Source organism: Bombus bifarius, unplaced genomic scaffold, assembly GCF_011952205.1.
Source record: "Bombus bifarius isolate JDL3187 unplaced genomic scaffold, Bbif_JDL3187 scf7180000007964, whole genome shotgun sequence".
NCBI classification, from domain to species: Eukaryota; Metazoa; Arthropoda; class Insecta; order Hymenoptera; family Apidae; genus Bombus; species Bombus bifarius.
The window spans coordinates 367,965-394,335 of NW_022884351.1; the positions used below are offsets into that span (position 1 = coordinate 367,965).

Genomic DNA, 26,371 nt, shown 5'->3' on the forward strand with positions numbered 1-26,371 from the left:
CTGATTTTTATTTAATATTTCTTGATACTCCAACTAGTTTCAGTTTTGCAATCCTAGAAAGACAGAACTAGAATATAAAATACATCATTTAAAAATTAAATTACTGAAATATATATATATATATAATGTTGTACCTTAATTATTATACCGTAAGTGGAAAGTTCCGATCGTACTTTATCGCACGCCGTAAGTAAAGTTTTATCTTTCACATCTTGCTCTAAAATTTTGTTACGCACAGCACCTCTAAATTTTATCAAACATTCGACGACACTGTCCATTCTAGAATCATTTACTGCACTAGGATTTGAAATTCCGAATTTGAAAAGTATTTCTGATGTATAATTTAATACTGCAGCTACAGCAGGTATACAGGTACTAGAAGTGTTCGTACTACCCTAAATTTAATACAACAGTACATTCTAAGTTCGTTGTTGAGAATGTCCGAGTAAATCAATATTAGCTATTAAATATATATTTACCTGAGGATCATGTAACATTTTATTGACTACATTAATTAAATTTATAAGTGACTTCATGGCTTTTGCAGTGTTAAAATCATTTGCTAATGCAGTATTAATACTGTTTTTCGTTTCTTCCAAACACTGAAATATTATTTCAATAATGAATATATATATATATATATGTTTTTATGTAAAATAATAAAATACAACGAGATAACTAACGCGGAATAACGTAGATTCATCTACATTGCCAGTATCCCAATTTCCAACGATATAATTATGACAGTCGCTAATAAAATGTTCAATTTTATGTAACACAGCTACCGCATTATCCATTACATCATAGGAAAATTGAAGTTCTAAAAAATGAATATTAAAAATATAGTTAATGAAATTTACATTTAATATAAAATAATTTAATCATATATAGAAATAAATTATTGCAAACTATACCATTTTTATAATTCGAAAGTAGACAAAGGATTCTAAACTGATTTGCTGTATATTTTTCAAGGAATTTTCTTATACTGATGGTGTTTTTAAGGCTTTTTGACATTTTTTCGTGTTTCAAGGACAAATGTCCATAATATACCCAATAATTTACCCACTGTTCTACTTCGTGATAACAACACGATTGTGCTTCCTCATTCTCATGATGTGGAAACATTAGATCTATCCCACCGCTGTGAAAGTCTACGGAATTTCCAAAAATTGTGCTAATTGAAATATAAATTTTATATATATTAGCTTTAATAAGCATTATGATACAACATTTAAAACAGAAAGATTCTAATATGGCTCTCTACCTTGCAATAGTGCTACATTCAATGTGCCACCCTGGCCTTCCAGGAGCCCATGGAGACTCCCAAAATGGTTCACCTTCCTTAGCTGTTTTCCAAAGACAAAAATCTAATGGAGATTTTTTATCAGGATGGAAACTATGTGATATTGGAGTTGATAGCTTGCCATACATTCCGTATTTATGCGTATCAAAATAAACAGATCCTAATAGGAAGAATAATTATCATTTACGATAATTAAAGTATATAATAAAAATAATAGCTAAATTGTTACATTTTATATTTTACCATCTTTCGTAGTGTAAGCATTGCCTTTGTCTAGAATTCTCTTCACAAACTGAATAATTTGTGGTATATAATCAGTTACCCTACAATACAGATGAGGCCTTGCAACATTTAACATTTTCATATCTTCGATAAATTCGTTTTCATAATGTTTTGTTAGATCCTTATAATTTTGTTTCAAGTCTTTTGAGCGTGCTATTATTTTATCATCTATGTCTGTTACGCACATGGCCATTACAACATTTATATTGAAGTGGTCTGATAATATTCTCCTGATAATATCCGAATACACGTAAGTCCTATGAACGAAAGTTTAAAATGTTCTTTCACATTTTCATTATTTAATAACTAAATTATTGCAAACCTTAAGACAATATTATATTTTGTTCTTATGTTAATTTTAACAATCAAATAAAAGACCCTTTCCGAAGAATTTATTATTATCTTATATGATAATTAAAAAGAAAAGATAGACCTTACACTGCATGTCCTATGTGTGCCGAATCATATACAGTAGGTCCACAAAGATACCAAGTTAGAACAGCTTTATTTTTTAAAATTAACGGTACTTCACATTTTGTTATGGGATTGTAGATTTGAATATCTGTTTTATATCCTGTAGGTTTTAACCACTGTGCTTGTTTCTTTAACTTTGTCTCGGTATGTATAAATTGATAGCATGCTTCTCGTATTTTGTAATAAAAGACATTCTTTATAAATACATTCATTTTAGTGCTTTTTATTATTAAATGGATATATTACACGATCATTATTTTCTTATAATCAATTATGATTAACTGACATTTTATTTTATGGTTAACTTAACCTTAGAAAATTCGCTTCGCACTTTTCTATCCATGTTAACTTCAAAGATTGCCAGATGCGGAGCGCTAGTGTTGAAAAACACATTTCGAAATTTGTTGAAAGTTGTGTCCCTGATAAGTGCTTCGCAGCTAGAATTAAGGGTTTGTTGTTTAAAAGATTAAGAATTTCAATGCAAATCGTTAAAGCAAAAAGTACTTTGATATATAGAAATTCATTGCGAAACTTTCCTACGTGTGACAAAGTGTAATAATTTTAATGTAATGAATTGCATAAACGTTTTAACGTTTATTTTATAATACGAACGTTTTTAACAGTAATAGTGATGTATGAACTCAGTCAAAATTTTGTTTTAAATAATCAAATATTTTAATAAATTAATAGTTAAATAGTGGAATCATAATTTATATCTTTTCGTTTTTTTAGAAGGAGCAGAACATAACCTAAATTTGCAATTGACGTTGTATCTTTTCTTACAATTATTGTATTAAACACAGTTGTACGAAATGGATAAATCGATCTTGATGCAAAAACAGGTGAAGGATAATGCAGAAGATTTACAGAAAGAATTTCTTGATATGAAAAATTGGGAGGAGCAAATGAGATGTAAAGATGAGCAATTACGGAAAGAAAAAAGTGGTCAGGTACAAGTTGTGATCATATTCATAGAAATGTATAAACTTATAGGGATGATTTTTGTAGATTACTTTACCACCGATTAGAAGTAAACATAAAAATAAAACCAAAAATTCGTCCACGAAGAAAGATCAAGCTGATAATAAGTCAAAAAGGATTAAATCACACGATTATTCTGCTTGGGAGAAATTTGATGTAGTAAGTTTATTACTGTGAATATGTATTGTGAATATTGAATTAAACATCTTTTTCTGTAAAACTCTATAAAACTTAGGAAAATTCTGATTACTTGTAATATCGTTTCAAAGGATAAAGAATGCAGAAAAATAGATAATAATGAGCAATCAGATGATTCCGAAGATGAACATATGTCTAAAGAAGAATTAGAGAAAGCACATGAAAAAGCAACAAAACATAAAAGCGATGGCAATATTTTGGTGCAACAACAAAAATGGTCTGAAGCAATTGGCTGTTATACAGAGGCTATAAAACTATTTCCATACGATGCGGTATTTTACGCAAATCGTGCACTCTGTCAGTTAAAACTAGACAAGTATATATGTCTTTTGATTATATCTGCATATTCAATTAAAAATTATCAGATGATATTAAAATATTACACTTTTCTGTAGTTTTTATTCTGCTGAATCTGACTGTTCAACTGCGGTTCAATTAGATGAGAGTTATGTAAAAGCTTATCACAGAAGAGCAACAGCTAGAATGAATCTAAAACAATATAAAGAAGCTAAACATGATTTAGAAAAAGTTTTGAAATTAGAACCTTCTAATAAGGAAGCTAAATTGTTGCTAAATCAAATCGAAAGCAAGATTAAATGTTCAGAGGTAATTAATAACTAAGAAACAAATTTTATTATTTAGTTAACATACTATTTAGCGATGCTATTTTGTACAGACAAGTACTATAGCGAAGGAAGGTACAAAAATGTCAACAATTGAAAAAAAAGATATTAAAAAGACTACGATTGAAAAAAAGATTTCTGAGAAAACGTGGTGGAACGATACCGCATCAAACGTACAAACAACAAAAACCAAGAATATAATAAACACTAAAAATATGGAGAAGAGTAAAGATAATAAAAGTGTTGTAAATGTTAAAGATAGTACAGAGAATGAAAAAGATAATGTGATTGATACTAATGCGAAAAGGGATCCACGTATTCCAGATTGGTTACCAGAGAAAGATGAAGTCATTGTAATAGAACCAATAGAGAAGCCTCCTCATTTGCGTTCAAAGGTAAAATTACAACATTAACATCCATGCTCGAAAATATCTGAAGTTTTTGTCGATTACAGAAATCATTGACAAAAATACCTATCCAAGAAGTGGAATTTGGTATCGATCAGTATAGGTATACTAATGGCAAAACGGCATATAACAACAAAGATGATCCTGTACAAACGAAAGAACCTCATAAAGATCCCGTGCGGAAAGTGGATATGATGCAGAAAGTGGATATGTCGCAGAAAGATAATGTTGCGAAAGATAATACTTATGTTAAAGTTTCTGAACCTCTGGAGGATATTAGTAATATTATACCTCCGATTCCCAAAACAGCTGTACAGTTTTTAATGAATTGGAAAAGAAATAATTTACCAGAATTTAGATATAAGTATTTGAAGGTAAGAACAATGTGTAAAAGTTCTAATTTTTTGATATACAAAGTATGCATTTTAATCTAATTAGTAAATCAAATTCCAGCAATTATCAGAGGGTAGTTTACCTAAAATATTTCAAGATTCAATGGAATCGGATATCTTTAGCCAAATAATAGAAGTTTTGGGAACGGAATTCGTAGGAAGGAAAAATCAGATATTCTACTACTTGAAAGATCTCAGTCGAGTTAAGCGATTTAGAGCACTCATCATGTTTACTAGTAACAGTGACAAAGAAAGTAAGCGTTACTGTTACAAAATTTAAAATAATATAAAGCGTTAATAATATTTTTCTTCAATTTTTAGACTTGAAAATATTGTTTGAATATTGCAAAACGGTGGAAAATGTGTCTGAAGATGAAATTTCAGCGCTACAAGATAAATATGAAATGTAGAAATAAATGCATAGTGATATGTAGGTATAAAAATATTTTTAAGTAATGTAACGATATTAAGTTATACATATATATTTTGTATAAGTATTCCTGTTCGAATAAGTTTGAATAAAGGAACGGAGATTATTAGAATTATTTCTTAATTACTTGTACTATATTACATTTCGTGTTACATTGTTTAGCGTTCTACGTACATATGTACAATATTTGACTAGAAACTTAGAGGAGATTGTACACTTATGTTATTTGTATTAAAGATAATGAGAAAATATTATCGTTTTATAGATTACGGTGAAATGAAATTTACACACGACCATTTAATAATGTTTGTATCCTTTGATCATTTTTCGTAATCTGCGATTTTGCTTGACATATTTTATCCAATTGCACTTTCACATTATGATCAATTTCTTTTAATGTTTCTTTCATAGGTTCTATTAATTCTTGCGTTTTCCTGAAGAAAAGAATCATATACATGATTAAAATAAGCGATTTTAAACGATGCAAAACTTGATACGTATATTCTTACATTTTTTCTATTTTCAGTTGTTCATTTACTCGTTGATATTGGTTTTTCCATTCTAATAATTCTTTTTGCATGACTTCTATATCCTCCTGTTAAGAGTAACGTAAATTACACGTGTAATACTATAAAATATAATAAATCAATAAGTTACCTGAAAATAATCCAATAACTTCCCAAGTGGATTTGTCGCGCGTGTTAATGTTTGTATCGTGTTTCGTAGTTTATCAATTTCTTTTGCTACAGCGTCGCGTTTTGAATTTGTATCCCATGTCTAATAACAAATATTATGTTTCATGTTACATTGAAATAGTATAATGTGGTAAAAATAATATTTTACGATAATGGTGAATTGTACTTACAATATTTGTTTTTTTAGGTATCATGTCTACATTATCGTTATTAACCAATTCCTTTTGTGTTTCTAATATTTGTGCAACAAGGTGTCCATGTTCTTGCGTTAATTGACCATCGACTTTATAGTTGCCACTGTTTTCTAAGGAATCGCTACTAGTTACTCTAGTTTCCATAACTACCATGTCTTCAGCGTCATCATCGTCATCCTTAAGATCAGAATTCTCCACAATGACACTAATGTTTCCCATAGGCGTTCTGGAAAATGAAGCAGTAATAGTTTATATTCTCTATAAGATCTTTTACATACAGCGTATTAAAATGTGTTCTAACGGTATTTCTTCGTTAACTATTAACTCTGCTTTGCCTCGTATTCTAGGTGCTGCAGGTCTGGCACTAATCGGTCTCGCAGTAGGTGGACGTAAGGAAGTTCTTGGTCTAGAATTTGATCGTGGAATACTGTGAAAGTATTTTATCAAGTTATCGTTAAATATTACAAATATTAATTTTTCATAAGATACAGTTTGACGCGAACGCGATACCTGGCATCGTTATTTTCTGATTGAAACATTTGTGTCTCTGATATCGACTGACCAGATTTTTCTATGCTTTGTAAAGAAGCTTCGTTATTTACTATATCATTTTCCTTGTACTCCACCTTGTCTATATTTTCATCTATCTTATTATCTCTGATGTTTGGCGCAGATTTCGATTCTGAATTAATAGAGTTCGACGTATCGAGTATTTGATTTTGTAATTCGTTATTTTCAGCATTTGTCATATGTTTCGACTTGTTCTCGGATTCTTTTTGTTTTTTGTTTTCGTCGATTCGCTTATTCGACTGCAGAGTTTCAGACAAAGGCGTGGAGGGTCTATTCTGTTTGAGTTTAGCAGACGAAGAGCTTTTTCTATGCGCAGATGCAGGAATTTTTTCTTGGGCTGGCTAAAACATGTAAATTCAGTCACGCTTTTTCATGTTCATAATCTAAGCGTAAGATATATTAAATTACCTCGACACGTGGTACTTCCGCAGCTTCGACATTTTTTTGAGAATCTTGATTTTCATTTTTACGCGTTGCTTCACGTATCGTTGAATTATCTTCGTTAACAGCTTTTTTTTTTCGTTCTACAGATTTTTCTTTCGATGTCGAAGCCCTTTTTTGGGACGTTTCTTTCGACGATGATTTTCTTTCATCTTTTGCTACAGACAGCTTACTTCTCGAACTAGATTTGCCTTTTCCTAAATTCTTCTTGTACCGTTCGACGGCTTCCACGCTGCTTATCTGTTTAATTCGTAAAACATTTTCAACTTTACCGTGTCATTGGTTTTTTTATATTTGTAAGTAATCGCATAGCCATTTGTGCTTCTTACGGTCGTAGAATCGTTACCTTCTTGTCTAAAGCTTTTCCAATTGCTTGCAATAATTCATTTGTTTTAGCTGGTTCCTGGCCTGAGATTATCTTGCTGGCTCGTACAGTTAAATTAGCGCCGGTAATCAGTTCTGAAATTATTGCCTAGTACTAGTATTTGAATACGTCGAAGAACGTTATACATTTTATGATACAAGGAAAATTATAACTTACTCACGACGTCGATCAGTTTCGTTAAATAGGCAAGTTTCGCCTCTTTGTTTTTTATATTTTCCGAATTTAGTTCCTCCTCTGTATACAAACCGTCCAGAAAACCAGTTTCGTTTATGACCTATGATATACCATTCATTTATTAGTTATAAAAGCATTGATTATATTCATGTTGTATTTACAGCCAGAAACACGAGCAAAAGATACGTTACTGCTGAGACGATATCGTGAAGAAATCGAAACGGTGGTTTCCTTAGTAATTTTTCGGTGAGAGGTGGCTTTTTGAAGTATTTGCCGAGTAAATCTTGAGTGTTTTTAATCGTTTCAGGTTTTACATCGTCTGCCATTGTTAATCACAAATAAAACATACCACTGGTTACACTGTCTTTCTCACAACCTTGCTGAACTTTGTATGCATCAAATGGTTACTTGGCAACCAATGTATGACCAACATGATAGACTGGATCTATTTGACAGAGTGGAATTTTACGAATAGTTTTTTTTTACCAATATGCGTATTATCGTTCTTCTTATCTTTTTATCGGTTGTTTCATGGACATACATACATAAAAAATAGATCATTGTGTAGAAATGTAGAAAAATTTGTATTTCAGGTAAGAATAAGGAAATGGAAAGAACAAGAAGGGACTGCAAATGCTATAACTAAATAATAAATATCGGTATAAATACAACTACTCGGATCAAAAACGATCATTTAGAGAATTAATCTTATACCATTGAACGAATCTATCTATTCTTCGCCTCTAAAATGCCGTAAGTTTAACAATTTAAATAGCCCGAAAGAAACTAAAATATTCAATCTACCTCTAATTAAATTATTTTAATCCGGTCGTATAATGTTGCAAAAATTTGAGTCTAAAAAGTTTACATCCAGCGAATAATAATTAAAAAGCGTTAGTTTTAGGTTCGCATCTCCTCAACTTCCTGTTATCATTCAGGCTAATAACTGGATGACGACGAGTGAATGAAGGAGCAGAGGAGCGGGCTACGAAACCCGGAGACCGGTGTACGATCGTATAGTGGAAAGGGAGGCGGATAAATCAGCGGACGTCGAGGCGTTAGCGTTTTATAGTGCATTAATTAGTCCGTGATGAGGAGGCGGATAAAAAGTTTTTACAACGTTATAAATGCAAAAGGTGGATGGGATCGTTCGTAGGACTCGTGGAACGCGATCCACCATTTAATTTCACCTTCTTTTTACGGTGACCATCGTTCATGTCGTATTTTACAAGGTATGTATACGCGGTGGTGTGTCCACGTATGACACACTCAGGCCGAACCGTTTATGGCTTTACTACATCCTCGCGCCTCCGCTGTTTCGCGTTACCGATGCGTGCTTTATTGCCATCGCTTTATTAGGCTTTCGTTTAATTGGCCGGCTGTATCGGTTAAGTTTCGCATGCTTTCCTTGGTTATGGGCTAATCGTGCTTTCTAACGAGCTTCGTCTCTTGTTTTAGTACGTTCTATCGACCTTTTTTTTGTGCGAAATTAGAGCCACTTTACGATGCTTCGCTAGACGAGATTCCTATGCCTAATGGATCGTTCTAGATCGAATTTGCGCTTTTTTCATCTTGATCGATGGACGCATTTATGTCGTCGAAGATGCTTGCCGATTGAACGGTAAAGATATTGTGAAGGAACGAGTGGATTTTTTGCCGTCGAACGGGGCAAATGTATCTATATAAATAGGTGTGTGGGAAAGAGAAGTAGGTAAAAATGATGGATTCGAACGATCCGGGTACCTCTCGCTTCGGCACGATGGATAAAAAAAAAGGATTTTTAATTTCTTTTTAAGGTTACTAGCCATTTCACTTTATTAGAATACGTCAAAGTTTCTTTGACTAAATTAAAGTTAAATATCGTACATAATAATATGGCATCGTCTCGCTCTCAAAACGAAATCATACACCACACACAAATTACACGACAGAAAAATCTCAGTATTCGGAGATCACAAAACTGACGAACCTGTTGAAAATCATCGAAACTGATAGAACACCTACGTCAATGAGTTTCCTTTATCGTATTTTAATTTTATCGTCCCGTTATTACGCATAATATCGATGATTTCCTTTCTTCTTCTTCTTCTTCTTCTTCTTCTTCTTCTTCTTCTTCTTCTTCTTCGAAAGGACAGATCATCGATGGCGTCGGACGCGGAAGAATGAATAAAAATAATTTAATTATAAATTATCTTAACAGACTTACGTTTAACCTACGATATTCCGGTCAACAATACATAATCGACGATTCATACTAATGTTACATATAATTTATACTTTTTCTCCGTATCGATAGTACAACGACGATCGCTTTAATTTTCGAGATTTTCGCGTATCTATAATACCGATAATAATGTGCCGACCTTATCGACCTTTTTTCTTTTTATTCCTTTACTTTAATGTAATTTCTCAAGCGTCGAACTTGGCGTTGTTCCACCTTTTTTGCTAAACTATGTTACATTTCTCTTTAACGGACGTAGTTTAATCCCCTTAAAACGAGAGTTTAATAAATAAGTTTTGTACAAGACTAAATGGTTTCTCAACGATTCGTTATTCCGAGAATGAAGTATCTTTCTAAATAAAGTATTTAGAAGTTCTTTTCGTATCGATAGATCGGAAAAATACAGAGCCACGAATATCTAACATAAGCCTAGCCCAATTTCATCGTCGCAACATCCATCGATCGTTTCGACCATACACCTCCCTCTCTGTTCTAGCTCGTCCATCCATTTCATCTTCAACCAATCGCATCTTCATCCTCCACCACATTCACCATCCGAACATCGTCATCCTTGATTCCGTGCGTCGAAAATTCTCCCAAATCCAGACGATCATCTGTTAGCCTCTATCTTATCGGATCTTGAAATAGTCTTCTTTCCCTCCGTTCTGTTTATCTCTCGGCCGCGATCCTTCAGATTTCCTTGCTCAGGATAATTCCACAGGGTTGAACCACCCCGAGATTCGTCAATTTCGGCCTCTTCGAGGTGCTTTTGCCCTCGTCTTTCTTCAGGAGCTCTTCTATCGAGTAAGGATTCCTTTTTCTCTGAGGTTGCGCCGGTCTTTCCTCGACCGCCGCTTCTTTGGCCATGGTGCTCTGCTCGTTTCCCGTTTCCAAGATTCGCGGAGACGCTATTTTCTGCTTGTCGCCGTTTGTTGGCGGTGGACTCTGTCGATTCTCGAGGTTTCCGGACGAGCCGGACGTACTGTGTCTGACGAACGCGCTACGATCGCTGCCGATCTTCTGGCCGAGTTCTAGGATTATAGGCGAATTTTGGAAAGGCTTGTAGTGGTCTTGGGACTCCGTGTTCTCGTCCAGGTCGCTCTTGTCCAAGGAGTCGTCGCTGCCCGCCATCGAGCTCGAGCTGGATTTTAAATCGACCTGGTTCGTTGGTCCGCTTTGTTCCGACAGACGTTCCACGTCTAACGATCTGCAACAGATATCTAATCGGTTTAATCGGAACGAACGCACGTAATGGATCGATCGTACGTAGCGCGAGATAATAAGCGACGTCTTTGTTACCGATCCGTTTTTCCAGATTTAACAAAAAAAAAAAAAAAAAAGAAAAAGTCCAATTAAGGGGGCCACTCGAGGAAACAGAAATCGGTTAAACAACTTAGACTTACGTGAATGATTGCATTCCATGATGCAAGTGCAGCGTAGTCGCTTGATAAAGAGACGAGTAAAAGCTTGGATTCCAAGATGGTGCGCTGGTATTACCGGATGTTGTGGAAATGTGCAACGGTCCCAGTGATCCCGGATAAAATAATTGGTAATCCGTTCTCATGAGTGTGTCTGAAGGTAAAGATAGAATACATCGTACGATACAACGTAAATTTAACCAAGAAAAAGAAATTACGATTTAGCTCGTTAACGTCTAACGCTTTCGTTATATTATTTTATTTTATTAACGTGCTTCGTCGCTCTTATTTGTCACAGAGCGTTACGCGAGACGTACAAGGTTTATTTAAGGCGATCTTAACGTCCATATTTTTACGTAACTCGCGTCACTTTAAATTAAATCGATGCAAACACTTTGTTTGGTCGTGTTTATACGATAAGGGAGAAACAAGAAGGATTGCAAGATGATTTCTTCTTCTTCTATTTTACGCGTCGTTTTCCATCGTTCGAAATCATATTTTGCCATCGTTGGAAGATTTCGCGAGTTCGACCTGTTTGCAGTCGCGCGTTAAACACTTTCCCGATCGAAGTTCGTCGAAGATCGTCGGAGGAAAGATGGAATCGTATTATCGCGGCGAAAATGACTGTGTTATCGGAGTGTTAGAGTTAGCAAGGTGATCGGACCTTGCAATTAACGTTAAAATCGAAAGAAACACCGGCCGTGGAACAGGACGAACGTATCGCGACGTTCGATCGACGCAAATTTCGTGACGCAGCCTCGTTCTCGGTAGGTGAAAAAGAAGACTACGACGTTATAGACGATTTACGGTATAAACGAGGTAAATTTCGAGGCAAATTTCGAGTTGCTTTAAGGGATTGCGTGTCGTTCATCACGCTGCAGCACGCTGACGAGTCAATCGGCCACAGGGTATTTTACGAATTCTTCTTCTTTTTCTTCCTTTCTATCCTTCTTTCTTCCCCCTTCGTTCGTCCTTTCTTTTCCCTCTAATCGTTGCATCGCTGCATCGGTCGCTTCCTCTTCTTCTTTCTCTCGTCGCTGCTCGTCTATATGGAAGCGAATCGTAAAAAGGACAAAAACAATGGAACAAAATTCGGACAGTGATTCCGAGATACGGACAGATGTTTAGGGGATCATTAGCCGATAATGGCGCACTCGCGATGCAGCTTTCGCTCGCATAATGAGCCGATTTCGACGTTTCGCTATCGTCCAGCTTTCGAACGATCAGCTGACACTTTGGTGCGATTATTCGTGCAATCGCGATCTCTTTCTCGAGAATTCGCGCGATTACGCGAGAGAGCGGTTCGAGGTTTCGTTGCTGCTGGTCGAGTCTGCGAGGAACGACGCGACGGGCCGGCTATTTGCTAGAAAAATTTCGTAGAAAATCGTTTCGGCGTATCTCGAATTTCAATTTCAATGCGCAATTTCTCTCTTTATCGGAATCTCCTATTAATTTCATTTATCGGGTATTTGGCGATAATTCTCACCTCTGTTGGCGACGTTCGAGGAAACTTGCGAGGCGTACGTGCTGGCTGAACCACCCTCGATGCCCGTGTGATCCGTATGAAGTCCACCGCCTCGAAGAATTCGATTTACCGAGGAGACGGACGGTAAGCTTTGAGGATCGCAAGCTCCTTGTCGCGCCAGCTGTTCTCGGATCTCCCAAGCGAACATGGTTGGTTGTTCTTGTTTCATTCGTAAAATCTTCTTCACGACGGTGGGGGTGGCCACTTGCTGCAATAAATCGAAATTACAAACGTACGAATTAAAGGAGAGATTCGTTTGGAAAGGACGCAGAGATCCTAAAGTCGTCGTATCGTTGTATCGCATCTCTGTATTAGACATCTTTCGAAATATTCGCGCGAAAGAAAGTTGACAAATTGTCTGGAAGATAATTCCATGCTACGCATGCTCGTATTTGATACACGTTCACCGTTCGGTAACGTATTCGTCGAGTTTGTCGACTTTATTAAACGACCATACTCGAAGTTTAACGACGCGCTGCCGTAGTAAATGTCAATTAACGCAGCTAAATTTGGCGATTTCGCATATAATATAAGGCCAGGTATATGGAAGAATGGCTACCGTAGCAATGTCGCGAGATAGCACCCGATTCTTCGAAAAGAGGCGATTTACATCGTGTCGTTATTTTGCAAGCTCGAACGTCGCTGTTCGCGATACTTGTCGGGACATAACGCGATGTTATCGATTCGATATCGACTCTTCCATCCCTTCGTAATTTCTTCTCGCCATCTTCCTTAACCGAATTATCGGATTTTATCGACGATACGCGATAAAGTCCTTGTGGCGAGATATACGAGTACGTCCGATCTCTTTCTCACCAGCGAAGAATCACTTTGTGGCAAAGAGAAACGTAAAATGTAACACCTGCGAGGTCGTGCGCCGCGAAGAAGTATCCGCGCAATCGTTGCCACCTTTTCTCACATTCATTTTTAATCGTTTTTATCTTTTTGGTTGGTCCCTTTATATTACGCGTATTCCGCTGTCTAATTACGACGAATGTTTCTTCGTTCTCGGTGTTTTCGATATTCTCGCGTATCAACGTGGTCTAAATTTCACGAAAGGCATTCGTTTAGACAGACGCCGTTCGTTCGAACGGACAAAAACCAAAAAACTAACCAGTCTATATTACGCTCTATGGAGGCAACACGGTCGTTCGTACCATCTTGTAACATCATCGACGATTAGATTCGGAAAGAGAAATTTCCCACTAAAATTCCACACTACGGTATCCTCGTTGCTATCTAGAAGATTTTTCCGAAATAAAAAGTGTTTCGTACCGGCGCTTTCTGCCGCGCAGCGCGAGAATCTATCGGGCCGAAAAACGTTCCCAAGGGACGTCGCAACGTTTGGACGGTCGCCGACCGTTGCCGATTATCAACCCGATGGTTTTTCCATCCGGCTGGGGACTCGGCGCTATCTCATCGACAAATTAACGCGAAAGTGGTCACACTGTCGTCGAAAGGGGCAGCGAGCAGCGGCCATATGTCGTTCACAGGTGAAGCACGCTGGTTGCGCCGGTGGATCAGATAACGGGTAAAGATCGCAAAGGTAGGTGGGTAACGCGTACCGCGCTTTATTACAGTTTAGCCCCGGTTTACCGAGGAGGCGGGCTCATCCGCTCCTCGCAGACGCGTCCCGTTTCTTTTTGACGGTCCCTTCGAGTGGGCCCAGTGGTGCTCAATCTGGCCACCGTTCATTTGACTTGCTAATGAAGTTGCGCGCCCGGGCCTCGCATAATTTTATGCTAACGCGATGGAAATGTTATTCGTCGTACACAGATTTTCGAGATCGCCGATTTCTCCGGGGCGGCCACGCCACCGACACCAGGCAGAACGATAACCACCAAGAGTTTGGGGATCGTTTCTTGTCAGATTTTCTGCGCAGGGGGCATCGAGTACGTTATTTTTTTCGTTCCAAGCTCTTTTTCTCGTTATCGTATTTTATCGCTGTCTTATTGCCTATCGCTTTGACAAACCTCCCTTGGAGTTGGCTATCGTTGCGTTATAACGAAGATACGGCCTGTTACTACGAGTACACGAACACTACCGATTCGACGATCAACAACGGTGGTTGGGCACTCGCGATGCTAGCGACGTTGGTCTTAGGTTCGATAACGAATTCACGGTCAACGGGATGACAGATATACGACAGATATATACTTGCTCTAACTCAAACGTGTAATACTCACAGATCGTAAGGCGCTACTCTCTTCGTCGATGAAATCGCAAGAAAGACTGAATTTTCGTCCCGAGGATGCCACCGAGGAAAACTACGACGGGGTGTGTCTAAGGACACGAGATCATCGGATTCGTCGAGTATAGTTCTCGTTCCGAAAGTAAGGGAAATCGACGTCGCTGTCAATTGGTCAATTGGTCAGACTGCTTGTCCGTTTGAAGAACCTTAATTACGAAAAAAACCCAGGTTTTATAGCGGGTCCTCGGGCTAACTGTACTCGTGCGGTGCAAGTGTCTCAACCTCTGGTATTCGTTGTCCGAAGGACCCGTTGGAACGTTTTACTGTCACGTACCTCTATTGGTATTTCTTTTAACGATTTTCTCATACTATAACTCCGCACCTTTGTTAGACGAAGCGGCCGTCCCGTTGATCGTGGCTACGTTCGGCGACGGATGGTCGCCTTGAGCCCAAGTTTATTATCACAAATCGCAAACAAGTCGAATTGGGCAGAATGACGGCAAATTGGGAAAATCCGTAAAATTGTAATTAAAGTTTACAGCTGTAATTAAACAAAGTTCCAGAGGGAAGGGTCATTTCATCTCCGACATACATATTATTTCGTTTGTTTTAACTTTACCTTGTTCTAATTCGATCTTTTTCGTTCTTTTAACTCGAATCGTCTTACGACTATGTTTTAACTTTCATTATCCGTTGTACGATCGTAACAACCGTACGATCGTTCGTGGAATCTCATTCCGAATAATAGCGTACGATGTGCATCTTAGTCCTTTAAGCACCGCTACATTTCCATAAATCGTTTCCTCCTAAACGTAAAAAAATAAAAAAAAAAAAACAAGGCTAAATAGCACGCAGTTTCCGATACACGACGTCGCTCGTTCGTGTTTCACGAAATTTTCGTTTCGTCGTCTATCGACGACGGTTTCCCTACTTTCCATATTTTTTAAACGTCTCGATCGTGCATCGATGGCGGTAAAGTTATCGATATACACATTTGCATTATATATCGTAGGTTCTGCGTCGTCTAACGTGTTTCCGTCTAACGTTTTCGTTCTATCGTAGCTTGTTTAACGATAATTGTTAACGCTAACTTTCATCGAGATATAGAGAAATGACGCGAGTGTAAGGTATCGTTGGTCGCGATACATGGCTGGGCACTTCCGTTGGTTACCAAATTATACCTTTGGTTACCTAGTAAATTACCCAAAGCATGTAACGCAAGAGTGTCGTAACGATTCTCGACTCGTTTCAAAATGTCCTACCAAACGACTCTAATGACTCGTAGAAGATATCTTTGTAACAACGATCTAACGAAAGCGGATTAATTTGAACGAACGATGCCAATGCGTATTTCGCAGTATATAGTTTATAAAATGTTCAAAATCGGAAGAAATAACATAAACGATCAACGTTGCGTTACGAATTTCGAACATTTCCTAAAGCGTACTGTAAAGTGTATCAAACTGTAAAATATCGTTTGACGTTGTTCGTTCAAATTGATGTACTTTCGTCGAATCGTTATTACCGAGGAACGCTCGAACCGCGAATTAATAGCGAGTCTCGATCGATACTCCGGTATGGCGGTCGTCGATCGAACGTTCCCTGGATTCTATTCGTCTTCTGTGAACAAGAGCGCGCGTTGAACGATGGGAAGAGCGGCCGGTGTGTGTCTGTCCATTGAATAGGGCCGATATGGGAGCACCACTGTTGTTAGCCAGAACGTTTAAGGGGGCAGCCGTCTCCCCGTCCGCCTAATAGTTTCAGGGGTTAGGACAAGCATCGCGTGCTCCCAGGAGCATCTCAGATTCTAATCTGACACTTCCGTCGTCATTGCCACAATTACCCCGGCCCACGATATACGCGTCCTAATGCCTACCCTCTCGCGTTGTACCGCGTACCCTTGAGCGGCCCCCGAGCGGCCCCCGAGCGGCCCCCGAGCGGCCGCTACGGGTTGCTTCCCGGCGACGTTCGTCGACGGTGTGTCTTTCGTGTGCGTGCCACGTCGCACTACACCGCACCGTACCACACCGCGTCACAAAGGAAATTGGTCGTATGGACATCTGGCGCTAAACGTTAGATAACGTAAACTATCGAACAGGTTGACCAACTCGGTAATTACTGTCCGAAGGGCTGTCCTCTGTCGCTTTTGGTATACGGGGTTGCTCCAATTGTCGTTGGCGATAAGACGCGCGTGGAGATGGCTTAATAACGTCCTTTCTTCTTTCTTTTTTTTTTCGGCGGACGAACCAGGTATCCGGGCATTTTTTTGGCCGATCGTCGCCAGTTCTCGGCGATCGTTTCGATATCAACGTTCCTCCGCTTCCTTTTTGGTCGGACGGTTGCGCGATATATCGGGCCGAAGGGTACGCGTTTGTCGTTGAGGTTGCTGGTTAAAGGTGGTTAGAGGATTATTCAGGTTTACTTCGATTTAGCTTTTAACTGGCACGACTTTTTAACGTCGTATCAGCCGTCGATAGAAGAATGTCTCGAACGTAGGAAGATCGAACGAACGAACTCGCAGAACGGATTAACCGTTTCCCAATGCCTCTTTTTATACTCAAAATCGTTCGTTTAAAGTTTTCGATCGTCGAACGTTAACGACTATTTACTCGAACCGGTATATCAGCTGGTATTTAAGTTATACCGCAGGTTGCGAATTTTTCGCCATTAATTCTCTAATCAATTTGCTACGATACGATCGGCAAGAAAGTTATCGATCGACAAGCCGCGTTAATTAGCACGTTGATCCGTAAACGGAACGAGCTCCGATGTGCGCGATCGCTGGCTGTTTATTCTGGTCGTCGCACAACGTTTAACCGGCTGTTACTAAATCATGCATCGAGAAATAAATACCCATCCGTCAGAAAGCTCAGGCGCGACTCGTCACCGTGTTCGCGCGAGATCTTAATTACCAGATAAATGGAAACGCTTGCGACGGAGGAACGGGAATCGTCCTGGGGAAAACGAGCGTTCGCATGCGACAATATTTATGACGTATTCTTCGAGAGAAGTCTGACGAATGTATCGAACGATCTCGCGGAATTAACCGCGCAGAAGGGCCGTTATTACAGGACGCGCGCGTTCAAGGAAAAACAAGCATTCGATACCGAAATACCTCTCTCTCGCGACTTTGCGATCGCGTTATTAGAGTCAACGATGAAAGTTTCTTGTAAAATTGGATCGTTAATTGAGAATAAACGTGGAATACGTACAGCGTATACAGATATTTATCGTTAAGCACGTTAAAACACGTAATTTCCCGATTTCCAGCAATCGCGCGCGAACCTTATTAAAATCTACAAATTAACGAGAAACTAACGGCTAAAAAGAATGCTTTGATTTATTTGTTTAAATATAATTAAAAAATGATTCTCAGTAGGTAACGATCGGATCATTTTTAACGCTCGTTATCGACATCGATAACGTTTAAGACGATTGTTCATGACGCTGTATAGTAATTCTCCTACGTAGATTTCCAGACTGGTCTCGAAATTGACGGACGCTTTGCCTTATCGAACAACTAGCTTCGACGATTCGATAAAGGGAACGCGAGAGAACGACTCGAGTAGAAGAGGAGAAAATTTTCGGCGTAAACTCCTTCACCGCGAAACGTGTAATTTCTTAAAACCATTACGCACCGTTCGATCGATCTCGATTCTTTGCAAATACTACATTCGGCAATTTTCATTATACAGCCAGGTAATAGCATACACGCGGGCAACGAATAGAGTACGGGGGACGTGTCTCGTACGCGTTGGCGAATTAATTCCGTTCGATGCGTATCTTCGGCAGAAAACGCGGTAATTCCAGGAAGGAGTCGTACGGTTTTCCTGCCTCGAACGAACGGGTAATCAAAAAATTTCGTGAATCGGCGCACCTGTGGCCGCGACGCCGAGCCGCCGAGCCGTTGTGTAAACAGCGAAAACGAGAAAAAAAAAAAAAGAGAAGAGGAAAGAGAAAAGAAGGAAGAAAGAAGCAGAGAGAGAGAGAGAGAGGAGTCGATCGAAAGAGGGGAACCGTATGATCGCGGGTACGATTTTCTTCGCGTTCCACTTTATTATCGGGAAGGTTTCGACGGGGCGTACATTTTTCATGAGACGATTTCCTCTGCCGTGATGCGACGCCATTATCTGACGCCGTATCGCGCCGCTTCCAGCACGTATGTACATACACGGACTCGAGAGATAACGAGCAACCAGGACGAAAGTAGCTTTACACGGTTCGGAAACCGCGCACAGCACACGGTGGAACACGTGTAGATCGAGCGGATAGTTGGACAATTAATTCGCAAATTAACCGGTCGATTGGAAAATAATCGGGCCTGGCTAACGACCGTGACGGATTTCCTGGAACGCGCCGCGACCACCACCGGTCGTGTCGGTGAATACAATCAAGATACCGGCTTGGTTCGAGCGTAATTTCCCTTGTAATTTGTAATTTGCGAATAAAAATACCGCCGCTTTTATCGATGACGAGTTTCGCTGCGCCTATCTATTCTACGTCTGTGTGTTATAGTTTAGCGTTCGCGCGCTTCCGAGTTGTTCCGTTGGCAATTTATTAAAGATCTGGCCTTTTTATCGTTCACAGTTTGATCGGAGATTCCAGCTTTATAATATTTTACGAGTACGCCAGCCTCTGCGTATTTATCGCCTGTACAGTCACAGCCAGTATAATATATCAATATATATAGTAAGCAAAAGGTAAAGATCGTAGGAAATTCGATAAATTTCTATAGTTTTTCAGAGTATTTGTACGATTTAATCGTTCAAGTATGGTCATTGATATCCGTGAGAGATAAAACAAAGTTAATAAAGTAAATAAAAGCAGAAACATCTAATTACGTTATCTCTCTTAACTGTCTGTTTCTTAACGTTCTTGTTACAAGTTCTCCTAATTCTACCGATATCGTTTTTTTTAACTCAAATTGTCGATTCTCCCAATTTTTCATATAAAATTAAAGTATCGAGACAACGCATCTGTAAATCGTCTTATCGCGATCCAAAATACAAATACAAAAATCCTTACGCGGTTAAGTTTCATTTACGTTTCGCTGGAAGCTTAAGGCGAGTCACGTCCGACGTATCGTCGACTCGAACTCCTTTCGCCGCGTGAGATTTAATCTATCGGGCTGATTCTCTTCGAGACACGACCCGTTTGAAAGACGGTGGCCTGCCGTTTCATCGATGGTCGACACTTACTTTCCGTTACTTGGCAAAAATTTTCCGCCGAGTTATAACGGACGTTCGGCGAAAGCAACGTTAAAAGCGCGGCTTTCGGAAGACGGCAATCGGATTAAAGCTACCGTGTAATTAAGAGTCCTTTGGCTCGAATTCATTACACACGATTACCGGTATTTCGTCCTTCTTCGACTCGCAAGCAGAAACGTCGGGTTAATCGAGAGCTAAAATGCACGATGTGTATACTTATCAAGATGTACCGAACATCTCCAAATATCCCTAATAACGGTTAAATAATGCTGCAACGACGGTTCGGAGGTTTTAATCGCCGCATTCAACGCCTCGTTTCTGCGGAATTTAATTACAAGCGATAAGGAATACGCAAACGAGACAGTCTCGCCTCGAATAAACGTAGATAATACGGTTGATCTTAAAAACATAAAACCCGGGAAAAAAGAAGAAGTCAATAGGAAAAAATATATCGTGCAAATATGTTCTGCAAAGACCTGATAACGCGAAAAATCCACTAAAATCAAAATCAAAGGTACATTGGAACAGTTTTCCGAGCAATCGCGTCCGAGCTTTAAGACGATGCAGCTAATCTCAAAGTTAAACGACGAATCACAGCTATGGTATCAGAAACGAAGCGCTTTACCGAAAACCATAAGAACTTTCCACGGGTCTTTAATAAATACACGAAGAAGAAAAATCACAGGTCCGAGAGGAACGTTCGTTCTCTTGGAACTTTCTAGGAAAACGTCGCTTTTACGAGCGTTAAAGTCACCGCACGTCGATACTTTCCCCTTTGCGTTAAAACTATCAAAGCGCGATACGATAAATCTCTCTTAAGCGATAGACATTTTCGCAGAAATCTCGCAGTAAATCGAATAACGGCGGCGTTTCTGGAAATTCGAGCGACTATTTTTTAAAATACATAGATGAAATTACGCGTCTATCCTCTCGCCATATTTTTCATCCTAATCGTCTCGATCGTACGATATATGATATAATCTCGTATCTCGGTCGTTAGCAGCTCCGCGGTATAGACCGAAAACTCGTATCCGCGCGAAAATAGCAAAGACTCGCCTTCTTCGTTACCCTGGAGGAAAATCGCTTCTCTGGAAAGTCAGGGTCGCGATGGAAACTGCAGAAACGCGATATCCGGCGGCTCGACTATTTTGGCATCGCCTGGTACCAAAACGAACACGCCACGATAATGGCCGTTGATGACGATCGTTTACATGCGCTCGTAATCGTCCTCGAGCACAGTCAGAATTTAAATATGCTCTTCGAGTTTCCACGCGAGAGAGCGTGGCGAAGAAGAAGAAGAAGAAGACGAAGAGGAAGGAGAAGGAAAACGCGGCTGGAGAGAGGAACGCGGATCGCAATTGAGCGCCGGGAGGTCGATGCACGCCAGGCACCGGTCGTTATTAAAATAAATTCATTAAGCCGAAACGGGGATCGCGCGAGTTCCCGCACGGGCGCGTCGTAAGAAATTCACTGTGTTGGTAGTGTGCAATTATATTGTCATTAGTGACGTCACGCGCGTAATACAACGCGGCTTCCTCTTATTCCGTCATTTTTTTCTTTTTCTTCTTTTTTCGTTATTTTTCCTTTTTCTCTCTTCTCTCGCGGATGCTCCGTGGCAGGCTCCGTGGCAGGCTCCGTGGCAGGCTCCGTGGCAGGCTCCGTGGCGTTCGCACAGGGTACCATCGCATCGCGCGGGATTCATCTGCACGGAGATAATCCAAAGCACCACCCCTCGGCCCTTGATTATCGAACCCGTGTAACGTACTACGAGATATCGCGTGGTCGGTACTGTTGCCACGTCGGAACTCGTTAACTCGTAATTTCCTTCGGGACGCCATTTCCAGATCTAAAGCCTCGTTCAGATCGGTAGTTCGAGTCGCTTCGAGACGATTCGAGTCGCATCGAATTTAACATCGAGCAATTTAACTTGAAAAGTTTCGGTTTACGCGAGTCGAGTTACTTCGATTAAACGAGTTTGTTGTTAAAAATACGTTGAAAATATACGACATATCGCTCGCAACAATTTCCAGTCGATCCTATTTCCTAAATAGTCCGATCCAGTTTCGGATCTGTCGAGAATAATCGACGCGATCGAAATCCGAAGAATTAAAAATACGTCGTGTATTTTCCGATTTCGATAAAAGTCGCGTTAACTTTGGCGAAAGCAATCGCGCCGATGTTCGTTAATTACAACGACGATCGGCTGAACAGTCGTACGTACGCCCGACCAAACGAAATCTCGATCTTAATCCCTTCGTTTTTACATCGGCCGGATCCTATCGCCTCCGATCTGTCTATCGATCGTTTCAGCCATCCGAAGCTCGTTAGCGAAAAAAATTCAATGAAAGGTGTTTAATATCGTAAATCGAATAGTCCGCCGGCGGCGTCGTAAACAGAGAATTTGAATTTCAAATCGGACAAGCATTAAGAAGCGCGTGGAGCACGGGGACGTGGTGGAATCGTTGGCGAACGCCCCTGCGGAATTCATCTTTCGCGCGTAAAAACGAGCCTTAAAGGGTCGCTAAGTGCGTCTAATTCGACTCGTTTTCCGTCGGAACGATCGGCTTTACGATCGTCCCGTGATTCCCTCGGCCATCGTTTCCCCGCCTCTCCGCCCTCCTCGTTTCTCTCGCTCGCTGCTCCAAAGATTCGAAACAACGTGCCGATAATTCGGCGCGCGACACCGTGATCGCGGCGCGAGCGTAAGAAAACCGACCGTGCAAAGCCATGAAATTATGCAAATGCACGCGGCTGCAAGGTGTTTGGATAATTGCGCGCGCTGTCGGCTCCGCGCAGCCCTTACTTAAAATCACATCAGCGCCGTGCTGCCGGCCGACGACTTTTGCGCCCGCGTCTCGCCTCCTCTCATCAGTGTCACCGCCCCATAACGCACACACATCCTTCCCTCGCGTTTATTACGCTTTTTGTCCTGTAGGTAACTTCTTCTCCTTTCTGTTTATCCGCCCTTCTTACTCTTTCTATTAAGTCGCCGCTGAACCTTCCAGCTACTACGGTACAGTCCTTTACGGATTCGATTTTTCAGCCGTTCGCACTCGGCAATTTTAACAATTTTAACAATTTTAACAATTTTAACAATTTTAACCGGCAGGCTCTTATAAATAAGAGCGGGCCTTTCCACAGAGGTAGGTCGATCGGAGGTAGGGGCGATGGTTTATGGCCACGTTGTTTTCCAGTTAAAGCGTAATTGTCGGTAATTATTTGTACCGGCTCCGCGTTATGCCGCAGTTTACGACGCGGGCATAATTTACGCGAGTATTTAAACGGGAAATCGATGGGGATATCGGTTAATTCCGGTGCAAGGTCGCAGGGCGAAAGCGGCGACGTTATCGGAATCTATCGAAAACGCGTAAGCTAAAAGAACGTATATACAATACCGTATGATTTGGATTGCTCGCTAAATTTTAAGGATCGATTAAAAACTTAACACCTTGTACTTACGCCACGTTTCCTACTATACCTGTATTACGCTTCGCAACGCGTACGTATATTTTGCTAAACATTAACGAGATATTTGCGAAAGAATCGTTGCTCGCTATCACGCTCGAATCGAAAACAAGGGACTTGCGGTATTTGCCGTTTGAGGAAGCAGCGATCGATCGCGAGATTTCGTAGTTTCGGGCGTAAGCTTTATGTCGCGTAGTTTGCTAATAACGTTGCGTCGCGATTACATAAATTAATAATAAATTAATAAAATTGCAACGCGATCGCGTTCCATCGCGTTCTCGTCATCGAGGAAACGCACGAAGCAACGCGACGATAAATAACAAACACGAAGCCTTTCCACGTCTTTGCGTTACTTTGCATCTCTTTGTAACTTAAAACGGTTGCAAGATCGTTGAAACGCTTACTTTCGTTTTGCTTCCTCCGATGCTTCCTGGTCGAATGCTGCCCGTCTCGTAGAATCTCGTGAGAATCTTCGAGACGCATCCATGAGACACAAGGAGTTGCCGTGAGATATCGCAAGGTCTGACGCCGACCAAAGCGAGCTGTACGATTCTTTGTCGAACGCAGTCGGGCAATGGCCTCCCGTTAACAAACACACCACCCAATTGATTAACTCCTGCTTGACCTGCAACAGCAAACAATAAACCGTTTCCATTTAGATTGCAAGTCCAAGTCCAAGTCCAAGTTTCTATCGTTCGTTCGTTCGTGCCTGGCCGTCGTTTCCATCCAAACTTTCTTATACACCGTATTATTCGAATATCCATCTATTTTCCGTAGCTTTTGTTCGTTGATTTTATTTGTTCGTTTGTTCGCTAAATATTTTCTTTCCTCGATCCCCGTGTAACTTCGATGAGCCACGATAACGCTCGTAGAAACAACACGGCAATCGTCTTGTTAATTGAAACTGCTACTCGTCGTCGCGTACGATACGCGCTGCCACGCATACACGGTTAAACAAACGCAGAAAATGAGCGTGCGCGTTTTTGCATCGCCATTGCGAGAAAAAGCGTCATTATCCAGGCGATAATCGCGAGGAAAACGTTGCTTGAGCGAACCGAAGCGTCTACCCTTGGGTTAACGAAATTAAATCATTAGCCGTCGGTGGAAGGAAAAGATCGAAGGCATCGCCAAGGCACAGCTGCTGCTGTGTCTCTTTTGTATCTCACGTAAAATGCACAATAATAGAAGGACGATAATCCGCTAATAATTAGTGCGGTTCAGGGTGGAGCACTAGGCAGATGCATTTTTTCCGAACCTCTAATAATACAGTTGGGAACGCTACGCAGCCAACTATGTACTTAATTGGCTCTAAAATTTTGTTCGCTGTAGCGTCGGTTCGTTCTATAATTCGTTCGATAGTAGACGTCGAAATCCAGACTACGAGTCTACGATTTCGAACAAGCTTGCCGTTCGAAACGCGAAAATACGACACGCAAAATGAGTTTGATCGATTAAACGAATGATTTAACTTCGATGTTGTTATCGTCGATATCGTTCGATAAATTAATCGTTTTCTTCGCGATCGTTTTAACGATCCATTTTGATATTTTTTTTTTTTTTTCATTACCGAATCCGAGATACAAGTTATCTTCTCGTTTCGTTCGTATCGCGCGAAACTCTGCGCAGAGTTCGAGACCGAATTTTAAAAACGCCAAAGCTCGGTTAATTCGGAAAAGACGACTTTCCTCTTCCCTCTGTCGGCGAGTTCCCAGGGATTCTCGAAAGACGGAAACGAAGGGAAGAAAGAATCGTCATTTTGACGTTCTTACGGGAACGTCCAAAGGGAAAGAGGACGTATAATTATCCGCAGTTCCATCAGCGGACGTCGGACGCGGGCAGGAAACAGGGAAAGGAACGGCGACACTCGTCGAAATCGTTTTCCGCTAATTTTCAAACGTCGCCCTCCCTGTCGATCCTCTCCGATTGCCGTCTTTACCAATTTTTCACGCGCTCCACGCGAAACGAAATTACTCGGATTACCGTTCCTCGATGTTTGCTAACTCGTCGAGTCGTTGCTTCGTAAAAAGGACGCTTTTGCGCTGTTCTCTCCCATACCGCGGTAACCAGCTCGATCCCCGTGAAGATAATCCGCGTTCTCGATTTTTGATACCGTCGATACGCCTGTAAGGTCGCGCAATCGTTCCTCTTCTCCCGTAGTTGCGCGTACTTTAATCGCTACAAGGTAGTTTTCCCTGCAATGTAGCGACGCTGAATTTACGGTGGATGCGTCGTTGCGTTACGCGATACTTCGATGTTGTTCACCGATGTTGATCGACGAGGATAACGCATTGTTACGTAAGTAGATTGAATATTTATGGCGATTAGCAGAGAAGATTATTACGAGGAGGAAATTGCTTAAATCCTGCGGACCTGTTATATGGTTTGCGAGCATCGACTGTAAGGAGTCTGTGCTTTTTACGTTTATCTATCTGTATATTCTATATACATATGTATCTATATTCTTATCTATACTTGTTCGATGGATTGGTAGGTTTTTACGATAACGATTTTGCAAGACGAAGACGATTACGATCGTAATAAAATCCTGTTACGTAAGCATTATATCAGCGCATTCACGGTGAAACGATACGAATCAAAGCCTTGAAGAATTATTATTAGACCTATTATCTATTTGGAAATCCTTTTTTAATTCTACTATCCACCGTGTCTTTAGATTTCTGCTTTGACAAATTATCGGTATTCGTATTACGTTCCTTTTTTTGTGGTTATTTAGCGGTTCGTGGCTGTTATTTAGTCGTTACGTAGGAAATATCACAAGTCGGGATTATCAT

General features: G+C 40.2%; 4 protein-coding genes across 7 annotated transcripts in view; 1 reads left to right on the forward strand and 3 right to left on the reverse strand.

The window, feature by feature from the left end:
• Nucleotide 1: 1 nt before the first annotated feature.
• Nucleotides 2-2,402, reverse strand: LOC117208201 (probable cysteine--tRNA ligase, mitochondrial). The gene is made up of 8 exons (XM_033449204.1): nt 2,027-2,402; nt 1,550-1,845; nt 1,268-1,466; nt 915-1,177; nt 684-820; nt 480-602; nt 135-395; nt 2-53 (listed from the first exon to the last, which is right to left on the reverse strand). Exons 1-8 carry the CDS (start codon nt 2,272-2,274, stop codon nt 12-14), a joined length of 1,569 nt encoding a protein of 522 aa, XP_033305095.1. The 5' UTR covers nt 2,275-2,402; the 3' UTR covers nt 2-11.
• LOC117208002 (RNA polymerase II-associated protein 3) lies at nt 2,072-7,798 on the forward strand. 4 transcript variants are annotated; one of them, XM_033448912.1, is made up of 9 exons: nt 2,072-2,206; nt 2,795-3,012; nt 3,071-3,202; nt 3,313-3,557; nt 3,637-3,847; nt 3,918-4,259; nt 4,319-4,645; nt 4,725-4,917; nt 4,985-5,216. In XM_033448912.1, the coding sequence occupies exons 2-9, from the start codon at nt 2,875-2,877 to the stop codon at nt 5,071-5,073; spliced, it is 1,677 nt and encodes a 558-aa protein (XP_033304803.1). In that variant the 5' UTR covers nt 2,072-2,206; nt 2,795-2,874; the 3' UTR covers nt 5,074-5,216. The 4 variants fall into 4 exon arrangements, with proteins under 4 accessions (XP_033304803.1, XP_033304882.1, XP_033304968.1 ...); XM_033448991.1 differs by lacking the exon at nt 2,072-2,206 and adding an exon at nt 2,448-2,511; XM_033449077.1 differs by lacking the exons at nt 2,072-2,206; nt 4,985-5,216 and adding exons at nt 2,462-2,612; nt 7,716-7,798.
• On the reverse strand, nt 5,267-7,903 carry LOC117207939 (TRAF3-interacting protein 1). Its single transcript, XM_033448704.1, has 10 exons — nt 7,744-7,903; nt 7,535-7,652; nt 7,340-7,452; nt 6,961-7,233; nt 6,493-6,893; nt 6,284-6,409; nt 5,959-6,208; nt 5,751-5,870; nt 5,603-5,688; nt 5,267-5,527 (listed from the first exon to the last, which is right to left on the reverse strand). The coding sequence occupies exons 1-10, from the start codon at nt 7,876-7,878 to the stop codon at nt 5,377-5,379; spliced, it is 1,773 nt and encodes a 590-aa protein (XP_033304595.1). The 5' UTR covers nt 7,879-7,903; the 3' UTR covers nt 5,267-5,376.
• Nucleotides 7,904-9,349: 1,446 nt separating this feature from the next.
• LOC117204627 (paired box pox-neuro protein) overlaps nt 9,350-26,371 on the reverse strand; it is a 32,791-nt gene continuing 15,769 nt past the window's right edge. The window contains exons 3-6 of the mRNA XM_033442219.1: nt 23,984-24,204; nt 12,678-12,924; nt 11,177-11,345; nt 9,350-10,980 (exon numbers count right to left, since the gene is read on the reverse strand). Of these exons, the coding sequence (XP_033298110.1) occupies nt 10,464-10,980; nt 11,177-11,345; nt 12,678-12,924; nt 23,984-24,204 (1,154 nt within the window). The 3' untranslated portion in view covers nt 9,350-10,463. The remainder of the gene's footprint in view (nt 10,981-11,176; nt 11,346-12,677; nt 12,925-23,983; nt 24,205-26,371) is intronic.

What these genes read in the sequence shown, in the direction of transcription:
- LOC117208201 (XM_033449204.1), bottom strand. Translation starts at nt 2,274, where the DNA reads ATGAATGTATTTATAAAGAATGTCTTTTATTACAAAATACGAGAAGCA. An exon ending in TGCTTACACTACGAAAGATG is followed by an intron (nt 1,467 to 1,549) that starts GTAAAATATAAA and finishes TCTTCCTATTAG; the next exon opens with GATCTGTTTATTTTGATACG. An exon ending in GAATGTAGCACTATTGCAAG is followed by an intron (nt 1,178 to 1,267) that starts GTAGAGAGCCAT and finishes TATTTCAATTAG; the next exon opens with CACAATTTTTGGAAATTCCG.
- LOC117208002 (XM_033448912.1), top strand. Translation starts at nt 2,875, where the DNA reads ATGGATAAATCGATCTTGATGCAAAAACAGGTGAAGGATAATGCAGAA. An exon ending in CTTGGGAGAAATTTGATGTA is followed by an intron (nt 3,203 to 3,312) that starts GTAAGTTTATTA and finishes ATCGTTTCAAAG; the next exon opens with GATAAAGAATGCAGAAAAAT. An exon ending in TAGTAACAGTGACAAAGAAA is followed by an intron (nt 4,918 to 4,984) that starts GTAAGCGTTACT and finishes TTCAATTTTTAG; the next exon opens with ACTTGAAAATATTGTTTGAA.
- LOC117207939 (XM_033448704.1), bottom strand. Translation starts at nt 7,878, where the DNA reads ATGGCAGACGATGTAAAACCTGAAACGATTAAAAACACTCAAGATTTA. An exon ending in ATAGTTAACGAAGAAATACC is followed by an intron (nt 6,209 to 6,283) that starts GTTAGAACACAT and finishes TTCATTTTCCAG; the next exon opens with AACGCCTATGGGAAACATTA. An exon ending in TACCTAAAAAAACAAATATT is followed by an intron (nt 5,871 to 5,958) that starts GTAAGTACAATT and finishes ATTTGTTATTAG; the next exon opens with ACATGGGATACAAATTCAAA.